Source organism: Cornus florida, unplaced genomic scaffold, assembly GCF_030987335.1.
Source record: "Cornus florida cultivar Cherokee Brave unplaced genomic scaffold, ASM3098733v1 CherokeeBrave_3.0.0_Hap2_Chr07, whole genome shotgun sequence".
Taxonomy (NCBI): Eukaryota; Viridiplantae; Streptophyta; class Magnoliopsida; order Cornales; family Cornaceae; genus Cornus; species Cornus florida.
This window is the reverse complement of record NW_026775577.1, coordinates 71,961,705-71,982,009: the sequence shown is the minus strand read 5'-3', so window position 1 is coordinate 71,982,009 and position 20,305 is coordinate 71,961,705. Positions and strand designations below refer to the sequence as shown.

The 20,305-nt window shown below is 36.6% G+C and overlaps 3 protein-coding genes across 3 annotated transcripts; all 3 read right to left on the bottom strand.

The window, feature by feature from the left end:
* Positions 1 to 7,123: 7,123 nt before the first annotated feature.
* On the bottom strand, positions 7,124 to 11,864 carry LOC132267300 (G-type lectin S-receptor-like serine/threonine-protein kinase At1g11330). Its single transcript, XM_059768438.1, has 7 exons — positions 9,128 to 11,864; positions 8,810 to 8,922; positions 8,524 to 8,726; positions 8,243 to 8,450; positions 7,911 to 8,145; positions 7,652 to 7,802; positions 7,124 to 7,558 (listed from the first exon to the last, which is right to left on the bottom strand). Exons 2-7 carry the CDS (start codon positions 8,823 to 8,825, stop codon positions 7,358 to 7,360), a joined length of 1,014 nt encoding a protein of 337 aa, XP_059624421.1. The 5' UTR covers positions 8,826 to 8,922; positions 9,128 to 11,864; the 3' UTR covers positions 7,124 to 7,357.
* Positions 9,741 to 10,394, bottom strand: LOC132266302 (G-type lectin S-receptor-like serine/threonine-protein kinase At1g11300). Its single transcript, XM_059767154.1, has one exon. It carries the CDS (start codon positions 10,392 to 10,394, stop codon positions 9,741 to 9,743), a length of 654 nt encoding a protein of 217 aa, XP_059623137.1.
* A 138-nt stretch (positions 11,865 to 12,002) lies between the features above and the next one.
* On the bottom strand, positions 12,003 to 19,251 carry LOC132267299 (ABC transporter F family member 5). Its single transcript, XM_059768437.1, has 9 exons — positions 18,186 to 19,251; positions 17,385 to 17,726; positions 16,295 to 16,435; positions 16,000 to 16,179; positions 15,695 to 15,850; positions 14,132 to 14,233; positions 13,866 to 13,994; positions 12,624 to 12,728; positions 12,003 to 12,371 (listed from the first exon to the last, which is right to left on the bottom strand). The coding sequence occupies exons 1-9, from the start codon at positions 19,077 to 19,079 to the stop codon at positions 12,276 to 12,278; spliced, it is 2,145 nt and encodes a 714-aa protein (XP_059624420.1). The 5' UTR covers positions 19,080 to 19,251; the 3' UTR covers positions 12,003 to 12,275.
* Between the last annotated feature and the right edge of the window lie 1,054 nt (positions 19,252 to 20,305).

The window sequence follows — 20,305 nt, the reverse complement described above, 5'->3', positions numbered from 1 at the left end:
ATTCCTTCTTCTCTAACTCCTTTAGCGTAGGATGCTGTCTTTCCCTCTCTTGAAACTGGTGAAGCTTTTTATCATCCTTCTTGTCAACTTTAACAGATATCTTGATTGGGGTGGTTGAGATAGCCATGGAATCTTTAGCAGCGGTCTTTGACGACTTATCGCCCTTCTTTCAGTCTTTCTTATCCTTACGTGGTTCTATGGCCACGGGACTTTTACCTTCATGGGATTTTATACTGATCTCCATGTCATGGGCACGCGTTGCCAATTCTTCAAATGTGCGAGGTTTTATACTTTGCAGAATGTAAAGAAGGCCCCAATGCATTCCCTGTATACACATCTCCACAGCAGAGATTTCTGACAATCGGTCCTTGCAGTCAAGACTAAGTGCTCTCCACCGATTAATGTAGTCGATTACAAGCTCATCCTTCCATTGCTTCGTGTTAGTCAACTCTATCATATTAACAGTACGACGAGTGCTATAGAACCTGTTCAAGAATTCTCGTTCCATTTGGTCCCAACTATCAATTGACTCTAACTTTAGGTCGGTGTACCACTCGAACGCGTTTCCTTTAAGGAAGTGGACAAACTGTTTAACTAGTAAGTCCCCCTCTATTCTGGCATTGTTGCAAGTCTCGACAAAAATGGGCAATGTGTTGCTTGGGGTTTACCTTTTCCATCAAATTGCTAAATCTTCGGAGGTTGGTATCCTACATGCATCCTCATATTATCGATTCTCCTTGTATAGGGCTTTGAGTACATGAGAGTGCTCTGTGAGATGCCTCTATATTGGGCTCGGATTGTATTCGTTATCATATCTTACAATTGTGCGACAGATAATGAAGAGACTGAAGAAGCATGATTAGTTTGTTAGTTGTCTGTTCTGTTACCGGCATCTGGTTTTGACTAACCGCCTGTTCTGTCACCGGCGTCTGTTTGGGGTCCTCCATGCGAGTACCTTGTGCAATAGAATTAGGATTCTTCGTCGGCATTACTGTGGAAGATGTAGGATTCCCAGACGGTGGTGGTGAGAAAGTTACACGATTCCCAGTTAACGGTGCTGTAGAAGATGTAGGATGCCCAGATTGTACTGGTGATTCACCGAAGGTCTGAACTTCCAATTTGTTCATCAGCGTAGCGATTTATAAGTCCTTCTCTTTAACAATCTTTGTGAGGTTCTCAATGGCACGAGACATAGTTGCTAATTGTTCCTCCACCGTGGCAGCTCTAGTCATCATAGCAGCGACCACATCTGAGTATGATAGGCCTTAAAAGTCAACGTTTCTTGAAGTGATTGAATGCTCCGAAGTCTAACGTGGTGACTCTAGGGGTGAACCGACACTAGAGTAAGCATCAGGGATGGAATGAGGTGAATTTGGTGGCGGAATCTCCTCTGGAACAACGTCAGGGTTCTTGACATGTTGGGTTTTAACGTTTGCCAGCTTTACAGGAGTGATTTTCACCAAGTTTTGCTGATGTTTGGATGACGCAATTGCCTGGGACTTACTAAGTGTCACAGGGCCCGCCAAGGTACTTCCATCACTTGATTTGGCCTTCGTGCCACTTTTCATGGCGGATTTGGCGTCAACCTTTGCAGCAGTGATGTTCTTTGGGGCTTTTTTGTCTGTCTGAGCCTTAGGGGGAGCCATAGAATCTGACAGAGAAGAAACTTGATGGTAGGAGAAAGAGATGAGAGGCAAAGGAAGTTCCACCGGGCGTGCTAGAAATTTGTACGCACAAATTTTGTTCTCTGCAAATAAAGACAAAATATGGGCAAAATAATAATTTATTAAATCAGAAATATTTAGACCACAATCCTTTGTGATATCTTTTACAAAAAGAATGGTCCTCTAATTCGATCTCCTTTTTGTTGTTGGTTGGATCCAAGGGCTGCACGAGCTTGTTCTTGAATCACCGTGGAATTTGATGAAGAACAGCACGTCGTTGGATGTGCTTATTGTTGATCACCATGGGATTTGATGAAGAACGGCACGTTATTGGATGTGCTTGATGTTCTTCGCTTTTGGGTTTGGATTCTGAATTTGTGTCTCGAACTTCTGAGTCTCTGGATTTCTGAGTCTCTGGACTTCTGAATGAATCTCTGGATTTCTGGACTCTGAATTTGTGTACCCCTTTCTTCTTCCTCCAGGCCTCTATTTATAAGTTTCTTGGATTAATAGGATGATGACACGTGTCATCTCAGGATAAAGAAAAAAAATCATAACTAGGCCGGGCCGGTTATATTATGATAATTATCCTTAAAATTAATTATTCCAAATATATTTTATTAGGTTTAATTATCTTTTTATTTAATCATCTAGGCTGGACTGTAATACCCCTAATTTAAAAAGGATAGGTTTGGAATTTATTTTATTGTTTAAATTATATTTTTATTTATTTAATTATGAATTGGTTTGTTTTAATTGAAAATTTATTTAAATTTCATTATGAGTTTATTGGGTTTTATGTTTATGCCTTGTTTTAGTTTAATTGTTTTCATGGTTGTATTTTGATTGCATTTAGTTATTTTTTTTAATTAGGATTAAATGCTTTATTTGATTTAATTTAACTGTTTAATTGATTTAATCTAATTTAATAAAATGGTTTGATTAATTTAATTTAAGTGGTAATTATTTTAATTTAATTGTATTTTTAAATAGGGTTTTGTTTTAAAAGTCAGTTGTTGCCGACGTAGGTTTTATTAGGTTTCTTTGGGTCGGTAAGGATTTTTAGGAGGGTTGGAATTAATCTAGGGTTTAGTAAAACCCTATAAATATATGTGAGATGTCTGTATAGGGTTTTTAGAAAAACAAACAAAACCCTATTCATGTCTCTAGAGATAGAGAAGCAATAGAGTAGTTTTGCAGTGGGAATCGTCGGAAAGCTTTAGAGACGGTGTAAAGATTTTGAACAAATATCTCAAAGGCAAGTTCTAACCTTACTCTCTCCCTTATACTCGTGTTCTTTGCATATTAAATTGGTTCCAGGTTTATTATATGATTTTAAAACAAAAATAGATAGGCTATCTGTTACTAGGACGCAAACTGTTAGTCCTAGGTTTGGTTTGATAAACTGTTAAAGCTTGGAACTGATCTTGCATTGTGCTTGGTTAAATCCATATTAGTAAGTATAATCAAGGCTTAAACCAACATTAGAATTTACGGGGAATTACTTAGAAATTTCTGGTAATCAAAACGGTGATCTGTAGAAGGGTTTAAACGTAGCCGGAAAAGAGAACACAGAGCAAAGGAGGGGGAGAGCCGGCTCCTTTAGGGTTTGGAGCCGGCTCTACATGCTTGGAGGCGGCTCCAAGACACTTGGGAGCCAGCTCCAAGGCCATGGAGGCGGCTCCAAGGTTTTCCAGAGCCTGCTCCATTTGGTTATCTCCAGTTTTCCACGTTCCGTGAGGTTTTGTTCCAGTTTTCAGTGAGATGGCTTTATGGAGATTGATTTTCTAAGTTATCTAAATGGAATGGTTACTGTAATGAATGGTTTAACAAGGGTCTAGAGTGGGATTAAGTTCCAAGGTATTAAAGGTTGCACCATGATTTTTACTAGTTTTCCTACACTCCATTTTGTTTGGTCCTGAATGTATTTTCATGTTATAATTTCTTCATTATGTTAAATTTTTATTTTAGTTCAATGAAATTGATGAGTAATGATTTTTTAATTAATTCTATATCATGTTGGAAATCAATGGAATTAATTTTTAGTTACAAGGTTGATGTGTTAAAACAGTTGGAGTTTGGGATTACATAAACTGCTAGTATTAAATTCTTGTGCAAAGTTTATGTTTTAATTAATTTTGGTAACTGGGGAATGAATTTAGTGGACTCTGGAATTAGTTGGAATCTAATTTAAACATCTAAGACTCTTAGGATTGAAACACAGTTTAACAGAAACTCACCGGAGTTGGAAACAGAAGAACAGAGAAGAAACGGCTTAAGTTTTCAAAGAGACGGCTCATAGAAGCAAAAAGAGCAGGCTCTTTGCAACCAAAGAGCAGGCTCCAAGCAAAGAAAGAGCAGGCTCTTTCATTTGAAAGAGCAGGCTCTTTCCCGAACTTCTAGTGTGACGTATTCTGTGACTTGTTTGGCTACGGAACTCGGATTTTGGATTTTTCAGAAGCTGTAGGAAGCTATACTTGGGTGTTTTGAGATGTTCTAAGTCTAATTAACACTTGTGAGAGTGGATTAAAGTTTAATAAACCAGTTGGTGTTTATAGCTTAGACATTAGTAAGCATCGACGAAAGTTGTTCATTGTAGTGCAGAGGAATTATACTTCTACTGAATTTAATTTATATTCTCTGTGGATGGAAAATGGATTAATATGATGCTATTAATAGTGACAAGCATGGTAATTAATATAGTTAAGGTTATTGTACTTGTCATGGATTTGTGGACGAGAAGGATGAATTATCTGCATGCTCAGTAATATTATAATTTATAATGGAGATATGGGATGAATATGATAACTTATATATTTATTTTATGTTCATCATGGTATTAATTGATATGTCTTATGGTTTTGGTTTGTCAATTACCGGAGTAGGCATGCTAGTCTATATCTCTATTTATGCTTATTACGGTTCAGTTGCTATGTGCATTGTTTATGTATGGTATCAACTGTTGGATGGATTGGATTGTATGTACCGGTATGGGACGGTGACATACTAGGTTTGGACAGCACAAGTTGCTAAGTTCTACCTATTTGGAATGAAGGTACGGGTTATTAAATAAATCCTCCTTATATGTATGTAAGTCGGTGCGGTTGACTACGCCGAACGACTTAATGGATTTCTTGTGGATGGATGGAATTGGAGTTTAAATATATTTTATGGTACCGTGACATGAGCTTGAGTCTCAGAATCAACGGTTAGGATGCGTATATGCAGTTGGATGTGTAGCTGACTGTGGGGATTGAGGTATACCCTGTTTAGGCTTAGGTACTCATACCCACTCAGGTGCGATTTGTGTGATGCCTTCTATTCAGGTTGAGACCCTCTTCATGGTCTAGCGAGAGTCCAGTAGTGTGGATATATATTTATGTACGGACTATTAGCTATTGTTGAACTGTTTAGTATGTACATGCGTATCGGGTCTCTGCTTGGATTGCAGTAGGATAGAACTTGTTCGTGGGCCTGACCCACTCCTATTTTACAGGTGTACGTCAGTTCTAGGCTTGAGCTTGTTCGTGTGGAGCAGAGACGGTCACTCATTCTTCCGACGATGTAGGATCTCTTTCCAGATGTTCGACTTGGATTTTATCTTCAGTTTTACTTTGATTCAGTTTGGGATTTTTATTTTAGGGGTCCACTAGAGATGGATTCCCAAGTTGTTAAAAGATTGGAGATTTTGGATTGTAGGATTTTAAGTTATTAATATTTTAAGGTTTTTATATTGAGGATATCTTTTATAGTATCTTTCCGCTTATTCTTTTATTTCTTAAATCATTTTTTTTGTAATCTGTGTTCATTTAAAATACTTTAATTGTTTGATATTCCCTCGGGTTTGGGCCTGGGCCTGATCAACCCGTGTCTCGGATCCGAGGGGTATCACATGGACTAATTAAATAATTTAAGTGGACCAAGCCAAGATCAATTAAATAACTTAATTAAACATTAGACTCATATTTAATGGGTCCATTTGTTAAAACTAAAGCCCACTAAATTTTAGTGTCTACACCCCTATAAAGAGGGTTCCTGTGAATCGAAAAGGCATGACACAAATCTCTATCAAGAGTCTTTTGATACTCCGATCTAGTACTAACTTGATCGTCGGAGGCTCTTCGGCCAGTACCACGCTGGTGCCCCTTCGATTACCTTCCTTCCTTTTTTAAAAAAAAAAAATACGACGTCTTCCAGGTCACTGCGAATTTCTGCAACATTAGTTGGAAAGACAACAACTTTGCGTTCCCTGCACATGACAATCAAGTTTGGGAACGGGGGCCAACTGATGAGGAGTCTTTAGAAAAGTTCAAACGACACGGAATTAGAAATAAATGAACTACGATCAACTAATGTGATAAGGATAATATAAATACTTCTCCTAACCGTGTTAGAAAAGAAACAGAGTAAATGCCTTACTTGAATTCTACTTACAACCCCTATAAAGAGGGTTCTCGTGAATCAATAATTAAGGTATGACATAAATCTCTATCAAGAGTCTTTTGATATTCCGATCTAGTACTAACTTGATCGTCGAAGGCTCTTCGGCCGGTACCACACCGATGCCCCTTCGGTTACCTTGCTTCCTTTTTCTTTCAGATACGAGACCGTTCCAAGTTGCTGCTGCATCATCACACGTATTTTTTATAAATTTAAGACGAGGGTAAATTCAAAGTATTAAAAAAATAGAATATTAAATTTTGAATTGGGATAATAAAAAATAAAAAAGGTTTTTATGGGACGGAGGAAATAATGAAGGGGCCAGCTTGAGTTGGTTGTTACTTGCAAAAAGTAAGCTTTAGTAGAAACTGCATAAAGAGTAGTTTTTCAGAGAAGAGTTAGATTATTAGCTATACAAGTGTACGGCTAGCATTGATGCTTAGTTTTTAGTGCTTACAAATGGGGTATTATCATCACAAGTAATTGATAGAAAAGAATTGCAGAACACTATCAATTATTTGTAGTTGCAGAATGCAACAGCTAAGTTGCCAATTGTATTACAATGGTTCTTACATCACATAACTAGTTTTGCTTTAGTTTGTAAATGGAAAACATTATATAAACAGGTACTGCATGTTCTTGAAAAATTCTCTCTTGAGTCTGCAAATACCATTTTAATTAAGAGCTCTCTCTCTTCCACCAGGTGAAAGCCATTATTGCTTAGGAGATCAAATAATTCCTATTTTTGTTATAAATAAGATTTAAATGAAAGCCCTCTCTCTTGAATTGACTACTCTCGAGCTGCTAGTTTTGTATAACTTCGTAAAATGAATCCACCTCTCAAGCCTTTCTTGTTCTCAAACTTATTTAAATACAATTATTATGATCTTAAAAAAATACAAATAGCAAGGCAAACATACTTACACATAAACATACTATAGTTTTCTTGAGTGTGTGTGTGTGTGTGTGTATATTTTTGTGTTCGGCCAGTGATTTGATAGAGCAAACTTGAACTCCTATATAATGTGGAAGGATAAAGGCAAAAACCGACTTTTGAATAGAGTTAGATAAATACATTGTGTAAAACAAAACTATATATCGTATATTCAATTACAGTGTACTTGAAAATCAGAAGAATTTGCTTGCTAACGACCATCAATGGTTGTAACAGTTACATTGTTCACAGAACATGTCCTTTGGCTCTGTTGAGAAGACGGTATATTTGAGAGACCTTGTGTTTCAGTAAAAGCAGGTTACTTCGGAGTTGGAAGATCCACAATCTCACTACTAAGCATCGAAAGAACAGTAGAAATAGTTGGCCGATTAGTGGCGAATTCTTCCACACACAACAGTCCTACATGTATGTATCTCGAGATCTCCACTTGAAAGCGTGGATCAGAAATTGCCGAATCTGTCAGCATTACAATCATATCTTCATTCCACAACTTCCATGCCTGTACACAGTAACACGACTATGAAATGTTGGACTTAGAAAGATTAAAAGGAACTATATGGAGTAACTGAGGCAATAATTTAAGTGAACTTACCAATCCTAGAAGGCTTAAATAATGGTCATCATGATTAAAACTAGTGTTCTTCCTCCCACTTAAAATCTCTAACAATAATACTCTAAAGCTAAAGACATCAGATTTTTCCGAGAATCTCCCTTGTATTGCATATTCAGGGGCCATATAGCCGCTGCATTGTGTCATTGAAGCCCAAATATTAAAATTATATTCCGGCTATGAGAAAGAAGGACTAAGACATGAATGATTAATCATTTTGAACAAAGCAAAAGCTACTTACTATGGTCCAACTACCCTTCTAGTGTTGGCTTGGTCTTGGTTGCCTCCGAAAATCTTTGCCATGCCGAAATCTGAAATTTTTGGATTTAGATTTTGATCCAAGAGAACATTGCTCGTCTTTAGATCTCTATGAATAATCCTTAATCTATCCCTTTGAAGGTAAAGTAGGCCTCGACCAATCCCTTCAATAATGTTGGCACGTTTTCTCCGATCTAGGAGTTTTTGCTTGATTGGATCTAAAGAAATTTTGAAGAAAAGAAACACAAGTAGGTTAAAGTTGTTCCCAAAGACCAAAAAAGAAAAGACATGGTGTTAAGGCATTCATGAACTAACCAAAGAGAAACACATCCAAGCTTTTATTTGGCATGTATTCATAGAGCAGCATCTTTTCTTCTCCTTTTGCACAGCAGCCAAGAAGTCTAACAAGATTATGATGCTGCAGCTGAGAAATCACAACCTCATTCATAAACTCCTCCATGCCTTGTCCAGAGAATTTTGAGAGCCTTTTGACAGCTATCTCTTGTCCACTCGGCAATTTTCCCTGGAAATAAAGATGAAATTTTTTTTTTTTACCCTCCGGGTAGAGCACAAAGCAATGGATGAACAAGCATTACCTTGGACACAAAACCAAAACCACCCTGCCCGAGCTTATTGGCCTCATGAAAGTCATCTGTTGCTATTGCCAATTCCTCAAAACTGAAAAGAGGTAGGTCTTCAAGTTTAACTTGGCCTAGATTACCTCCAAACGTGCTTTCAGTTGAATCTGCATTCACTTCCTGTCTTCCAAATAATGACTTCTCACTTTTCGTCTTCCTTCCTGAATCAAAGTTCAGGTCTTAGTTGATTTATAGAATAACAGGAAATATTTTCTCTATTGAGCTAATTGTAATTTGTATATACCTAGTGATTTAGCCATCCACCTCCAAAGAAAAATAGATGCAGATCATTGAAATTGCCACTGACCCGATGATCACTGCAATTGTGATTAGTTACTTTGATGTTTCTCTTTTTATCTGTGAAGCATAACAAACTTTGAGTGATTTGAGTTCAATTAAATTTGAATTGGAATTAACTATATACTAATGCTGTTGAAATATATCAAAAGATTTCAAAACTAAATAATGAATTTCAACAAGTAAATAAAACAATAGAAGCAAAATCGGATTATTTGAAGCACATATTAAATAACAAGATCATAAAGAAGAGTCAACATATTACCAATCTTCGAATATGCCACACGAATATAAAGATCAGCCCCACCACAGGAGAATTTCTGTACATCGATCAAGTTTCCACTCCATTGCATACAACCAATGCCACTATAATAGGCATAAGCTATACAGGAGCAATTATTCAAGCACTCATTTCTGCAGCTATCCTCCAATGCTGATGACAACTCAGCAAAGACCGGCACTTTCACTGTCTTCAGCTTCAAAAACCCATCTTCTTTGCCTTTTTCACCACTAGTTTCATTTCTCTCACGCTGCAAATGTCTCGTCTTTACGCATCCACTGGTCCAATTTTCTCTACTCCATTCCTCGGAATCCTTCAGACCAAACCCTTGTAAACAGGTGCACGTTGGCGAATCCTACATACTGCAGCTTCCGAAGGGACCACATTTACCATAAATTTCACATTCGTTTGGTGGAGCCAACAACATACCTTCCCAATTCTCCTTTCTAACATCAAAGTACTTCCGCACAATAATTCCATCAGAATTCAAGAAATAGTACAACTCAAATGGATTCGTAGACGACATGTAAGTTATATACACAGTTCCTTCTTTATCATCTATAACATCAAGTGTGTTAAATGCAACCATGTTTGGTACTCAGATAAAAATCTGTCCATTCCATGGACCACTACACCAGTACGTATGACTACCATTCCATACATATAGTTCCGGAATATCTAAGGGATTCATTCCATAAGTGAAACTCCCGGTAGATGGATCAGAAGACGTTTTCCACGAGGTGAGCAGAGTCCTCTCACCAGTATATTTATTGGTACTAATTTTCATCTTCTGCAAGATTGAATCAGAAGGGTCTTCGAAACTCTCCCATATTATGCTGCTTTGACCAAAACTATCTCGCAATACAAGGTTCCCGGAATCCAAAAGCTGGGCACTTGAATTTGCTGAAGAATGTGGCACATTTAATGACCCAACAATCTGTTTCTGTCCATCCATGACTACGAGGTTGCCATCTTCGGATATAGTCACAGTCCCGGAAGAATCATTAAGAGGTTTATCTCTATTTGCTACCCAGACCACAGCAGCAGCAGAGAGGTCGTTATACCAGATACCAACGTACCGGTTAGTTGAATTAACCGGGCTAAAAAATCCTAGTTTGAAGGTGTCACCATTGGAGACTATAGTTTCAGGGTCATTGATGGGCTGAATTGATGTAATTTTTTCTATGGCACTGCAAAATTCTATAGCACAACAACAGTAAAATATAAGAAGATGGATTAGAAGAAGAGTCATTAAGAATGTACCATGGCAAGTCCAATAACCAGGTCTTGGCCAAAAAATCATTTTCTCCAATCCATCAGCATTTCATTTTATACACTGTGTGCGTGCGTGTGTGTGTGTGTGTGTGTGTGTGTGTATCAGCATTGAGTTTCTAATGCCGCCATTAACTATTCAAGAAGCCACCAAACAAGGAGAATGAATCCATGGTGGAGTAGCTTGCATTATTCAGCATTCAACATTTGTGTTTTTCAAGCTTCCTAGAAACACCTTTTGGAATAGTAACCAAGGAATATTCCACTTAATTTTATGGTCTAGCGCTGAATAGATGTAGACATTATATTGAGATCAAATTCAAAGATAAGGGAGACAAATCTAACATAACTTTTTATTTCTTTTCCCTTTTTTTCTTTTTTGATATAGTGATGTCACTAAATACAAATGCAAAGTTGACTTGTGCTCTTTGAGGTTTTCACAATGACATCTTCCTTGGTCAAAAACAGCGACTACCACGTTTCAAGGTGCCCAAAAAGTTTTAAATATGTAAGAGTTTTGACAATGCAGAGATTTTGAGATAATAAGAGGATGTCCTGTTCTTTTTCTTTTTGAAATAATGACATATATAGGTGGTAAATTTTATACTCAGTATTGATTTTTCTAGTTAACGTTCACATAAATCTTTTAAACAAATTCAGAATTTATAAAGTATTTTCGAAATAATGACATATATAGGTGGTAAATTTTATACTCAGTATTGATTTTTCTAGTTAATGTTCACATAAATCTTTTAAACAAATTCAGAATTAATAAAGCACATAGTAAGATATTGTCTGTTTTAATGTGCAGTTTCAACGTGTCCATTTCACCGCATGATATGATATTGTCTGTTTTAAATCCGAACCCGCACGATTTTATTCTTGAGTTTTACTCCAAAAGACCTCGTATCATTTATAGATAACACCACCACATATACACACTTCATTTTCCTCTTACTCAGATGATGTGAGATTGTGCAACATATAACTCACCCAGTGTGGTAACTTACCCAGTGCCTATTCACACCCATCCACATCACATCCACCCATATAGGTCATCATAGAACCCCTTCCCTCCTCTTTGAGAATGAAAAGATTACCATTAAGCTAGATGCTTTTGTAGATTTGTAATCAAACACAAATTCAAGTGCCCGACATCAAAATTAAACAATAATAGATACAATAATAGATTGTGAACTGACTACAGTGACACCAGCTTTCCCTTCTTGTACCATCTCCAACTCCACCCAAGTCAACAAAAGATTGGTTATACAAGTCTTATTCTATCACTCTGCTCATTTTAAGACTATAACATCAATTAAATAAATAAAAAAATAGCTAGACGAGTGCATGAAACTCCCGCCATCACATGGTCTTACAAAAATCAAATGTACACCGTCGTACCCTTATATGTAGAGAGGCTTTTCCTTTTCAAACCTTTCTCATCTCAATTATGTCAAGTTATGATGTAGCCTCTCTCTCACAGAAATTGCTGGAAAGAGGACATCACTCATGACAAACCTAAATAACACAAATTTGAAGTTCTTATTATAGCAGAAAAAGGCCAAATTTCAAGCAGCCATGAATATATAAGAATGGGTGAATCTTCATTTCGCAACAGGCGTTGTCAATTACATAATGTTCTTCGAAACTACCTTGGTACAGTGAGCAGCCCATCCGGCAATGGCAATAATACAGCTCCAAAATAATCCAGTGTTGCAATCTACCCTTGATTTCTGAATTTACTAACCTATTTCTACACATGTTATATACACATCGATACGGTAGCTCACACTAGGACTCATCACCTCCCTTAACATTACTTAAAAAATGACTTCAACTAAAACATAAAAAGCAGGACTCAGTTCCATCTCTTAGCATTCTTCAGCCCCTTCGATTTTGCTTTTGCCTGCTGAAATGCCTGCATTTTCTGTTTCTTCCGTGCTTCCTTCTCAGCCTGATAGTTATACAAAGCATTTGCTCAGATCACCACTCCATGGGATAATTAACAAATTGAACATCAGACTAGCAATCCATACACCATTTTTTATATTCCCTTTCATGATGTGAAAAACTACATCGTTAATTTTCTCCTTGAAGATGCTATACCGTACAGAGGGGAATGCCTCTCTCCCACTTTTGTACATACTAAGTTTGAGCTAATGAAATCTTAATTACCCAAAAAAAAAAAAGTTGACGTTAGTTTTACCTTTGACATTTTGGATTTGGCTTTTACTTTAGGAGCCTTTTCCTCAAGTTCTGCCTCGCGTTCAAGCTCTCGCTGCCTTGCATCAAGGTTCTTCTCCAAATAATACTGTGAATTATGATTTTCAAATGATCAGAAACTGCTAATGAACTCATGAATTAGGTATTGTGGTACACAGAAGTTTGGTTGGAAGACACTCTTGATTTTCACTTGTTCCAAAAATGAAGGATATACGAGGAAGTTGAGTTCCCACCACTCAACAGGCATAAGACGAGTTAATGCATTATTCAGGGGGATGTATTCTCAAATAAAAAAACAATTTACATAAGCAGCTTCTATATTAAGTACTCGGATAAATTTGTACACCCAACTTGATTGTAGTCATTCGAAATAATGAAGGCATGAAAACAGAGAACTTCCAACTCAGATTGTTTTATGGTAACTTCATCATGATAATTAGGATTATGAATGAGAACTTCCACCCAGAGAAAGAAAGAAAGGAGAAAACTAATAATAACAAAAAAATAAAATAAGAAGAAGAAGAGGAGGAGGAGGAGGAAGAAGAAGGATGCCCCAGAAATCTATAGATCTGAGTATGACATAGGGCATTGGCTATCTGATAAGTTCAGGTTAATCGTGTCTTGCACGAGTTATAGCTGAATATACAGCATGTATCTGGTTTAAGCACACAGGAAACCATGGTTTCTTTCTAAGCATCGGTCATTGTCTAAAACAATACATAGCCCAGACTATTACAAACTGAAACTGTCTGATAGGTCAGTTTGCAACGAGGAGCCGTCCCCCTTAAACTACTACTTGACCATCCATTGCCATAAAAGTCATTATAATGTTGAGCATACCAATGTTGGGTATTGGACGGAATGACTCAGTACACAACTAACCTTTTATGACTCGTCTTGATAGACTTGCTCTTTCAAAAAGTGCCCTCAGACTCAAAACCAGTGTTCTCACGTCTGTCATTCCAAACTCATCAAGCAGTGGCTCTTACATCCATTGCCCATGCACTGCTATTATGACAGAAGAGAAAGGGAAGAAAAACGCAGATCCATGCACCCAACAAACCAAAAATTCCCAACCCCTCAACCAATTTTGACAGGAGGAAACTAACTAACTAACTATATATATATATATATATATATATTTAGAAATCGAAACTAAAAAAAAAGTACGTCAAATAAGGCAAGATATACCATAAGTAATTACCAGATGAGAATTCACACTTACATTGTAATCGCCGGCGTAGTCTTGTAAATTGCCATCCTTAACTTCCAACACTCTGTTAACTATTTGCCTTATGAAGTATCGGTCATGAGATACGGTAATGACAGTGCCCTTGTACTCTGTTATTGCCTCCTGATGGAACAAAAAGGTTTCAAAGAATCATAACGGATATTGAAGCTTTTTGGTATAATATAAATGATAGAAAAACATTATAATGCAATATATATATATATATATATATATATATATATATATATTACAAAACAAACCTCAAGCATCTCCTTAGAAGGTATATCCAAGTGATTTGTTGGTTCATCCAAAACTAGCAATGTTGATGGTGTCACCATGAACTTGCAAAAGGCGAGCCGTGCCTAAACACAACAGTCAAACAAGAATCAATATTCATTCCTCGTAACAAGGAAAAGACAAATAGAATAGGCACGATAAGAACAAATTAGAATTACAAACACATGGCAAGAACCATCCGCAAGCCTAACCCAAGGCTGAAAGAATTATTTTTTTCTTCTTTGAAAAAAAAAAGAAAATATGTTCAAAATTATACGGGAGTTGCCACTTAAGTTCAAAACACTATTTTAAATGAACCATGTTTTTAGTGAAAACCCTACACCAGGCAAGAATCAGATATTTAGTCTGCAATATTAGGTCAGCAAGAGTGGCCCCTTGCAGATCTAACAAAAACTCGATGTACTTTTCTCCATTTTATAGAAAATGTACAACCTATTTGACAGCAACATATATACATCTTTCTTTAAATCCAACATCAGTTTTACAATAGGACAAAAAAAAACTTAGTAGTCATGCTGCTCAATAAACACAACAGGAGAGTAAAAGACTACACCAATGAAGGATAAAATTAGTTCCCAACAACGAGGAGGGAAAATTTCATCCCAAGGCATGATAATAGTTCATAAACTCAATCCTTATTTCCATACTACTGGTAAATTTGTTAATGCGCCTATATCAATGTATAAATATTCAACTCCACTGTTTAATCCAAGTACTTCATTATTCATTTCTTCAAATGTAAACATTGAGTTCTCTGCACAGGCATCTTCAACCAAGATGAACTGTCCATATCCATATGGCTCCATATGACGGATCTGAAATTTATTAAAATTCCAGTCTGGCATAACAAGGGTAGCTTACGGCTATAAGCCTATATATTTAAATCCAAAACAAGCAAAGGCTTCAATCACGCAGTGGCAGTCGGAATCGTAGAACCTTCATCAAAATTAGGGCATCACATGGGTTGGGTTGAACTGTGATCCATCTGAGAGTGGGCATGAAATGGATTGGTTTTAACATGAGATCCTATAAACAAGCTCATTTTAGTATATTAAGACTTCCTTGGATTATACGTGGAATATATTAGGTCGGATTCAGAGTATGTTTATAGTATCCAACTCGGATTTGGATCCAGATCATTGCATTAAAAATATATAAATAAAAATGATCTGGACTCAAATTCACATGGATTCACTTTAGATGGGATCCATTTCATGCCCTAACCCAAATAGTTGCCTGCTGAGTTTTTGTAATACGTTAGTCCTGCAAGCTATCAACTAAATAGCCTCCCAAGATGCCATGGTAGTGGCTTCGAATAAAGCCAATAAACGCCCAGAACACAAATAAGAAGTTGGATAACCAAAGCAAATTAAAGTTCAATCAGAAGGAGAAATATAAAATTATATGTGAAAGAAAACCTTAGAATTAGCATTAAATAAAAAGTTAAGAACATAAATTTAGAAACAAAATTATCAGTGATCATGGAGGTATAAAATAAGTATTTTTAACAAGGATGAAGTACTTACCTTCTCACCACCACTGAGGAGGGAAACCTTCCTATCAAGCATATCAGCCTTGAAATTACAACGACCAAGGAGTCCCTTTATATCATCAATTCTCCAGTCCTCTGCAACTTCTGCTACAGTCTGAAGGACTGTTTTATTCAAATCAAGCGCCTCAGCCTGAAAAATGGAAAACATTAATCTCATACAGAAACAGAATTCACTTATATTGAGTAGAACCCACCCCAGCAAAAAGTCAAAAACAACTAAAATCACCATGACCACAAAATCAAACGAAATAAGTACACCTAGCGATGGTAGTGACATACCTGATTCTGCTCAAAATAGTTTGGTAGGACATTATGCTCCCCAAGCAGCACTTCTCCTGCTATTGGCTTCTGTAGGCCCATTATCAGTTTAAGCAAAGTACTCTTACCACACCCATTGGGGCCGATAATTGCAATTTTCTCACCCTTTTCAATTGTAACATTTGCCTTTTTAAACAGAACCTGGCAAACATCAAAGGTCTTCTGATAAGCAACAATTAAATTGTGTACCCAATAACTAACAGAAAGCTCAAGCTGCCAGCCTTCTTTCGTTGGTCAGGCAGATTATACCAATTACCTTTTCCCCATATCCAAATTCCAGATTCTTTATTGTTGCAACAGATCTTCCACTTCTTCCACGCTCAGGAAATCTGATCTTCATTTGTTTCCTTATAAAAGGCTTATCAATTTGTTCCTCTTCCTTAAGTTTTTCGAGCTTCTGTTATAATAAAAAAATTAAACAGATAAGTAATAATAAAAGCAACAGAACATCAAACCAAAACATAAATTTAAGAAGAATCACATAACCACATAATAGAATATAGGTGGAATACAAAATAATTACAGAATCAAGTTAGAAAGATATTTAATTGGACTACCTCTCACCAGTTTCTGAATTACATCAATTAACAATGTCCAAAGAATTAATCACAATCAATAAAGTTCAGCAAACGGTTATTTTCTCAACAATTAATTTGAGTAAAACGGTAAAGAAACCAGGGCCTTAGGAGCAACAGTCATGTAAGTCAGCTCTCCAATGCAATTGCAACTGTAAAGATATTAGGAAGCTTGCTAAAGTTATGAAGCAACTAGAATGCCACGTTGAGACCCTGATCTTAGGGAACATATGATATGCTCACTGAAGCACAGGTCATCACAACCAAAATCAAGCCCAGAAGAGAATAAAAACAAAAGCATCAATGCAGCACAATTACCACATGGACCCAGATTCACATATCGCCAACTTACTTAAATTCATCTGTCTCAACTGATTTTAAGAGATAATTGGCAGGTTTTAGACTTTCTGAAGACATAATTAAGAACACCGTAGAAAATATATCAAGATACTGAGCAAACATCCCTAACTTCATAAGAAATAATGCTACCTGAGCGGCCCCACAAAACGAAACAAAGCATTATTTGATTAGTTAAGCTTACAGAACACCACAAGCAGCAGAAAATATACCACACTGTTCCAATCTTACTGTAACTTTTAAGAATTAAGCCACAAATTTAGCAAGTAACCTAAAACAAATTTATCCAAGTTTATTAGGCCACAAATTACAACTCAAATTTGAAGATTTACCACGACGATGCACTTACTGTCCTCCTGAGATGATATAGATGTATCAATTATATTACTCAATAAGATAGAGATTTCAGTATACCTTTTCAGCAGTAGATGCACGGCCAGCATTTGCCCCTGCACTTAACCTGTGTATTAAGTCTTGTGTGTGCTCAATTTCCTTCTGCTGCTTCTCCCATGCTGCATTTTGAGCTTCAATCCATGCTGCCTTTGCAATAATATACTCAGAATAATTGCCCATGTATGTCCTGGATACACCCATGTCAGTTTCAACAATTTTTGTGCACAGCTGGTCAAGGAAAGCCCTGTCATGAGATATGATGACCATTGGCACATTGACCTTATTAAGATAACCTTCAAGCCACTCAATGGTATCAAGATCAAGGTGATTTGTCGGTTCATCTAATAATAGCAAATCTGGGTCCTGCAGGTAATCACATATATCAGCAATCAGTCATAGAGAAATTACATTATTTTTCATAAATACAATCAACCAATACAACTTTTAATACGTTCTACGGTTCACATGTGCTGCATGCAACACCATGTTAGAGAGCACGGACGCATTATATTATTTACTTCAAGAAATGGATGATTTTGGTCTATAATGACAAATACCAGTGATGAAAAAGGTTATTTCTTGTCAATTCCGGAGATTAAGTCCACAATAAAAAAGAAAAATTTATATAATACAAAGTTAATGAAATAGAATTTAATTATCAGGAAATTTAGTGTATCGATATCTTTTTCAAAATAGCAGTAAAAGATTTACTATCACACCATTTCATTGGCAACATCAGGGATGCATACAAAGGCAAAGTTTCTAAATTAAATTTGTCCATCAAATTTCTGAACCAAACTATCAAATAAGACGTGGTGTTACCTGAAGTAAAATCTTCCCAAGGGACATTCTCATCTGCCAACCACTACTAAATGACGCCACCAGTCTATCAGAATCTTCTGGTGCAAACCCTAGTTCCGGCATCAACTTATTGATCTTCACGTCCACCTCATCCAAATTTACAGCAGTTGCTCGCCTCTGAAGCAAATCAAACTCATCCAAAAGCCTCCCCATCAACTCCAAATCTTCCGTGGAGCCTTCTATTGCCTTCTGCACCTTCTCCAACCTCACAGCTACCTCCATTTCCTCCTTAAACGCGCTCATAAACTCCTCCTTCACCGTCCTACTCACCGAAACCTCGAATTCTTGACTCAAAAACGCGATTTTCATATTGGGTTTTGCCTTAATTACATTTCCGGAATCGGGTCCTTCTTGACCAGCAATAATTCTCATCTGGGTTGTCTTTCCAGCACCATTAACACCTACTAACCCTACTTTTTCGCCTTTCTTCACTTCCCAGGTCACATCTTTCAATACAGTCACACCCTTATAGCTCTTGCTCACATTTTCTAACCTAACGCCCGATGATATACTCGAAGCACCCCTATTCGATTGCTTATTCATACGCTTATAGTCAGTTTTATCCACTGAATTCTCCGAAAACAGCGATTCGATATCGTCCTCGACGTTAGTTTCCACGACTGATGTTTCAACAGCGACCGCAGATAAATTGGCTAATATTCTAGGGATTTTTGGTTGTCTAGTGCTAAAGAAATTACTGGTTCTGATGGAACAATTGTTACCTGTAATTGATTGAGTGGCTGAAATTGGGCGGAGACGTGGTCGGAGACTGGTTTTGCGAGCATCTAAAAGGGCTGTACCAGTGAGGAACGTCGAACGGAGGTCGATGCATTGAAGCTTAGTGGCTAAGTCCATGTTTGGCTGGTGGGAAAGTGTGGGAAATTAGGGGAGAGAGAAGCAGATATGAAAAGTGAATTTCTCTTTAGGGTGGTGAAGGTGGAAGAGAAGTTCCTTCTCCAGTCTCAGGGGCTCTCTCTCTTACTCTCTCTCAATCAGTCATGGAATAGAAACGTAGGAAATAAGAGTATATATCAGTAATTATTAAATATATATATATACATACACAATATATATAAATCACTATGTATACGGTATACCACTTGTTTTCAGGATATAATGGATTATATTTACCAAAATAGAGCTCAGTGAATTTTGGATTAAGTGATTAGTTTTCTAAAATATTTGAAGTAACTGTCGTTTATAAAATTGTTCCACTGATTTTTGGTAACCAAAAATTACAAAAAATTTCAATTGTTTTATTTCTACCAATCTACTTTCTAAAACCATATATTTTTTAAACGGCCAAAGTTTATTACCGTTAAATTTCAGCATAATTAACGTGATCAGCTTTTGATTTAAAATTTAATTTTATTAACAAAGCCTCAGAAGCTGGGAATGACTCGATCACGTTACATTCTGAATCTAATTTCAAATCAATTTTAGTTTACCCTATTTCAATAAAAATTAATTCTTTTACAAATTTTATTTTACAAGCGGGGCATATTTTCATTTTAAATCGGGAAGTGTTTTTCTAATTTCAGCATGCTATAATTTATCATTTTAAATTAGGAAGTGTTTTTTTAATTTCAGTTTAAGTTTATCATTAGATATTGTAAAAAAATGTCCCAGGGACTTGATAGAGTTGATAAGACAACAGTCTGGTTGTCATATGTATCATGTTCGAGTCTGACCATTCCTATTATATTCCTTAAAAGTTGGTGCTGAGGTATGAGATCGTCGACAACGTTCTCATATTTGTAGCCTAAAGTGGAACTTGAAGGGGCCTACCCAAGGGAGTTTCTGGTGCCAACCAAAAAAAAAAAAAAACATTCTAATGGACTTTGCTCAATTAAGAAAGATGAATAATAATAAAGAAAGAGAAATAAATAAAATGAAAATGTTGAGCGTTGATTTTCATTGATGCGAGAGGCTAAAATTCCAAAAAAAAAAATAAAGTTTTATTCTTACTTCATTTTTCGTAACCACATATTTTGTGAGGATGAGGAGACATAGTCAGGGGCCAGAGATAAAGCCGTGGAAATACAACACTTCTCATGTTTGTGGTGTAAAAGTGTGTAGCC

What these genes read in the sequence shown, in the direction of transcription:
- LOC132266302 (XM_059767154.1), bottom strand. Translation starts at nt 10,394, where the DNA reads ATGACTCTTCTTCTAATCCATCTTCTTATATTTTACTGTTGTTGTGCT.
- LOC132267299 (XM_059768437.1), bottom strand. Translation starts at nt 19,079, where the DNA reads ATGGACTTAGCCACTAAGCTTCAATGCATCGACCTCCGTTCGACGTTC. An exon ending in TCCTCAGTGGTGGTGAGAAG is followed by an intron (nt 14,234 to 15,694) that starts GTAAGTACTTCA and finishes TGTTGTGTTTAG; the next exon opens with GCACGGCTCGCCTTTTGCAA. An exon ending in ACTACGCCGGCGATTACAAT is followed by an intron (nt 12,729 to 13,865) that starts GTAAGTGTGAAT and finishes CATAATTCACAG; the next exon opens with TATTATTTGGAGAAGAACCT.
- LOC132267300 (XM_059768438.1), bottom strand. An exon ending in GTTTTGGTTTTGTGTCCAAG is followed by an intron (nt 8,451 to 8,523) that starts GTAATGCTTGTT and finishes CTTTATTTCCAG; the next exon opens with GGAAAATTGCCGAGTGGACA. An exon ending in ATTTAAGCCTTCTAGGATTG is followed by an intron (nt 7,559 to 7,651) that starts GTAAGTTCACTT and finishes TACTGTGTACAG; the next exon opens with GCATGGAAGTTGTGGAATGA.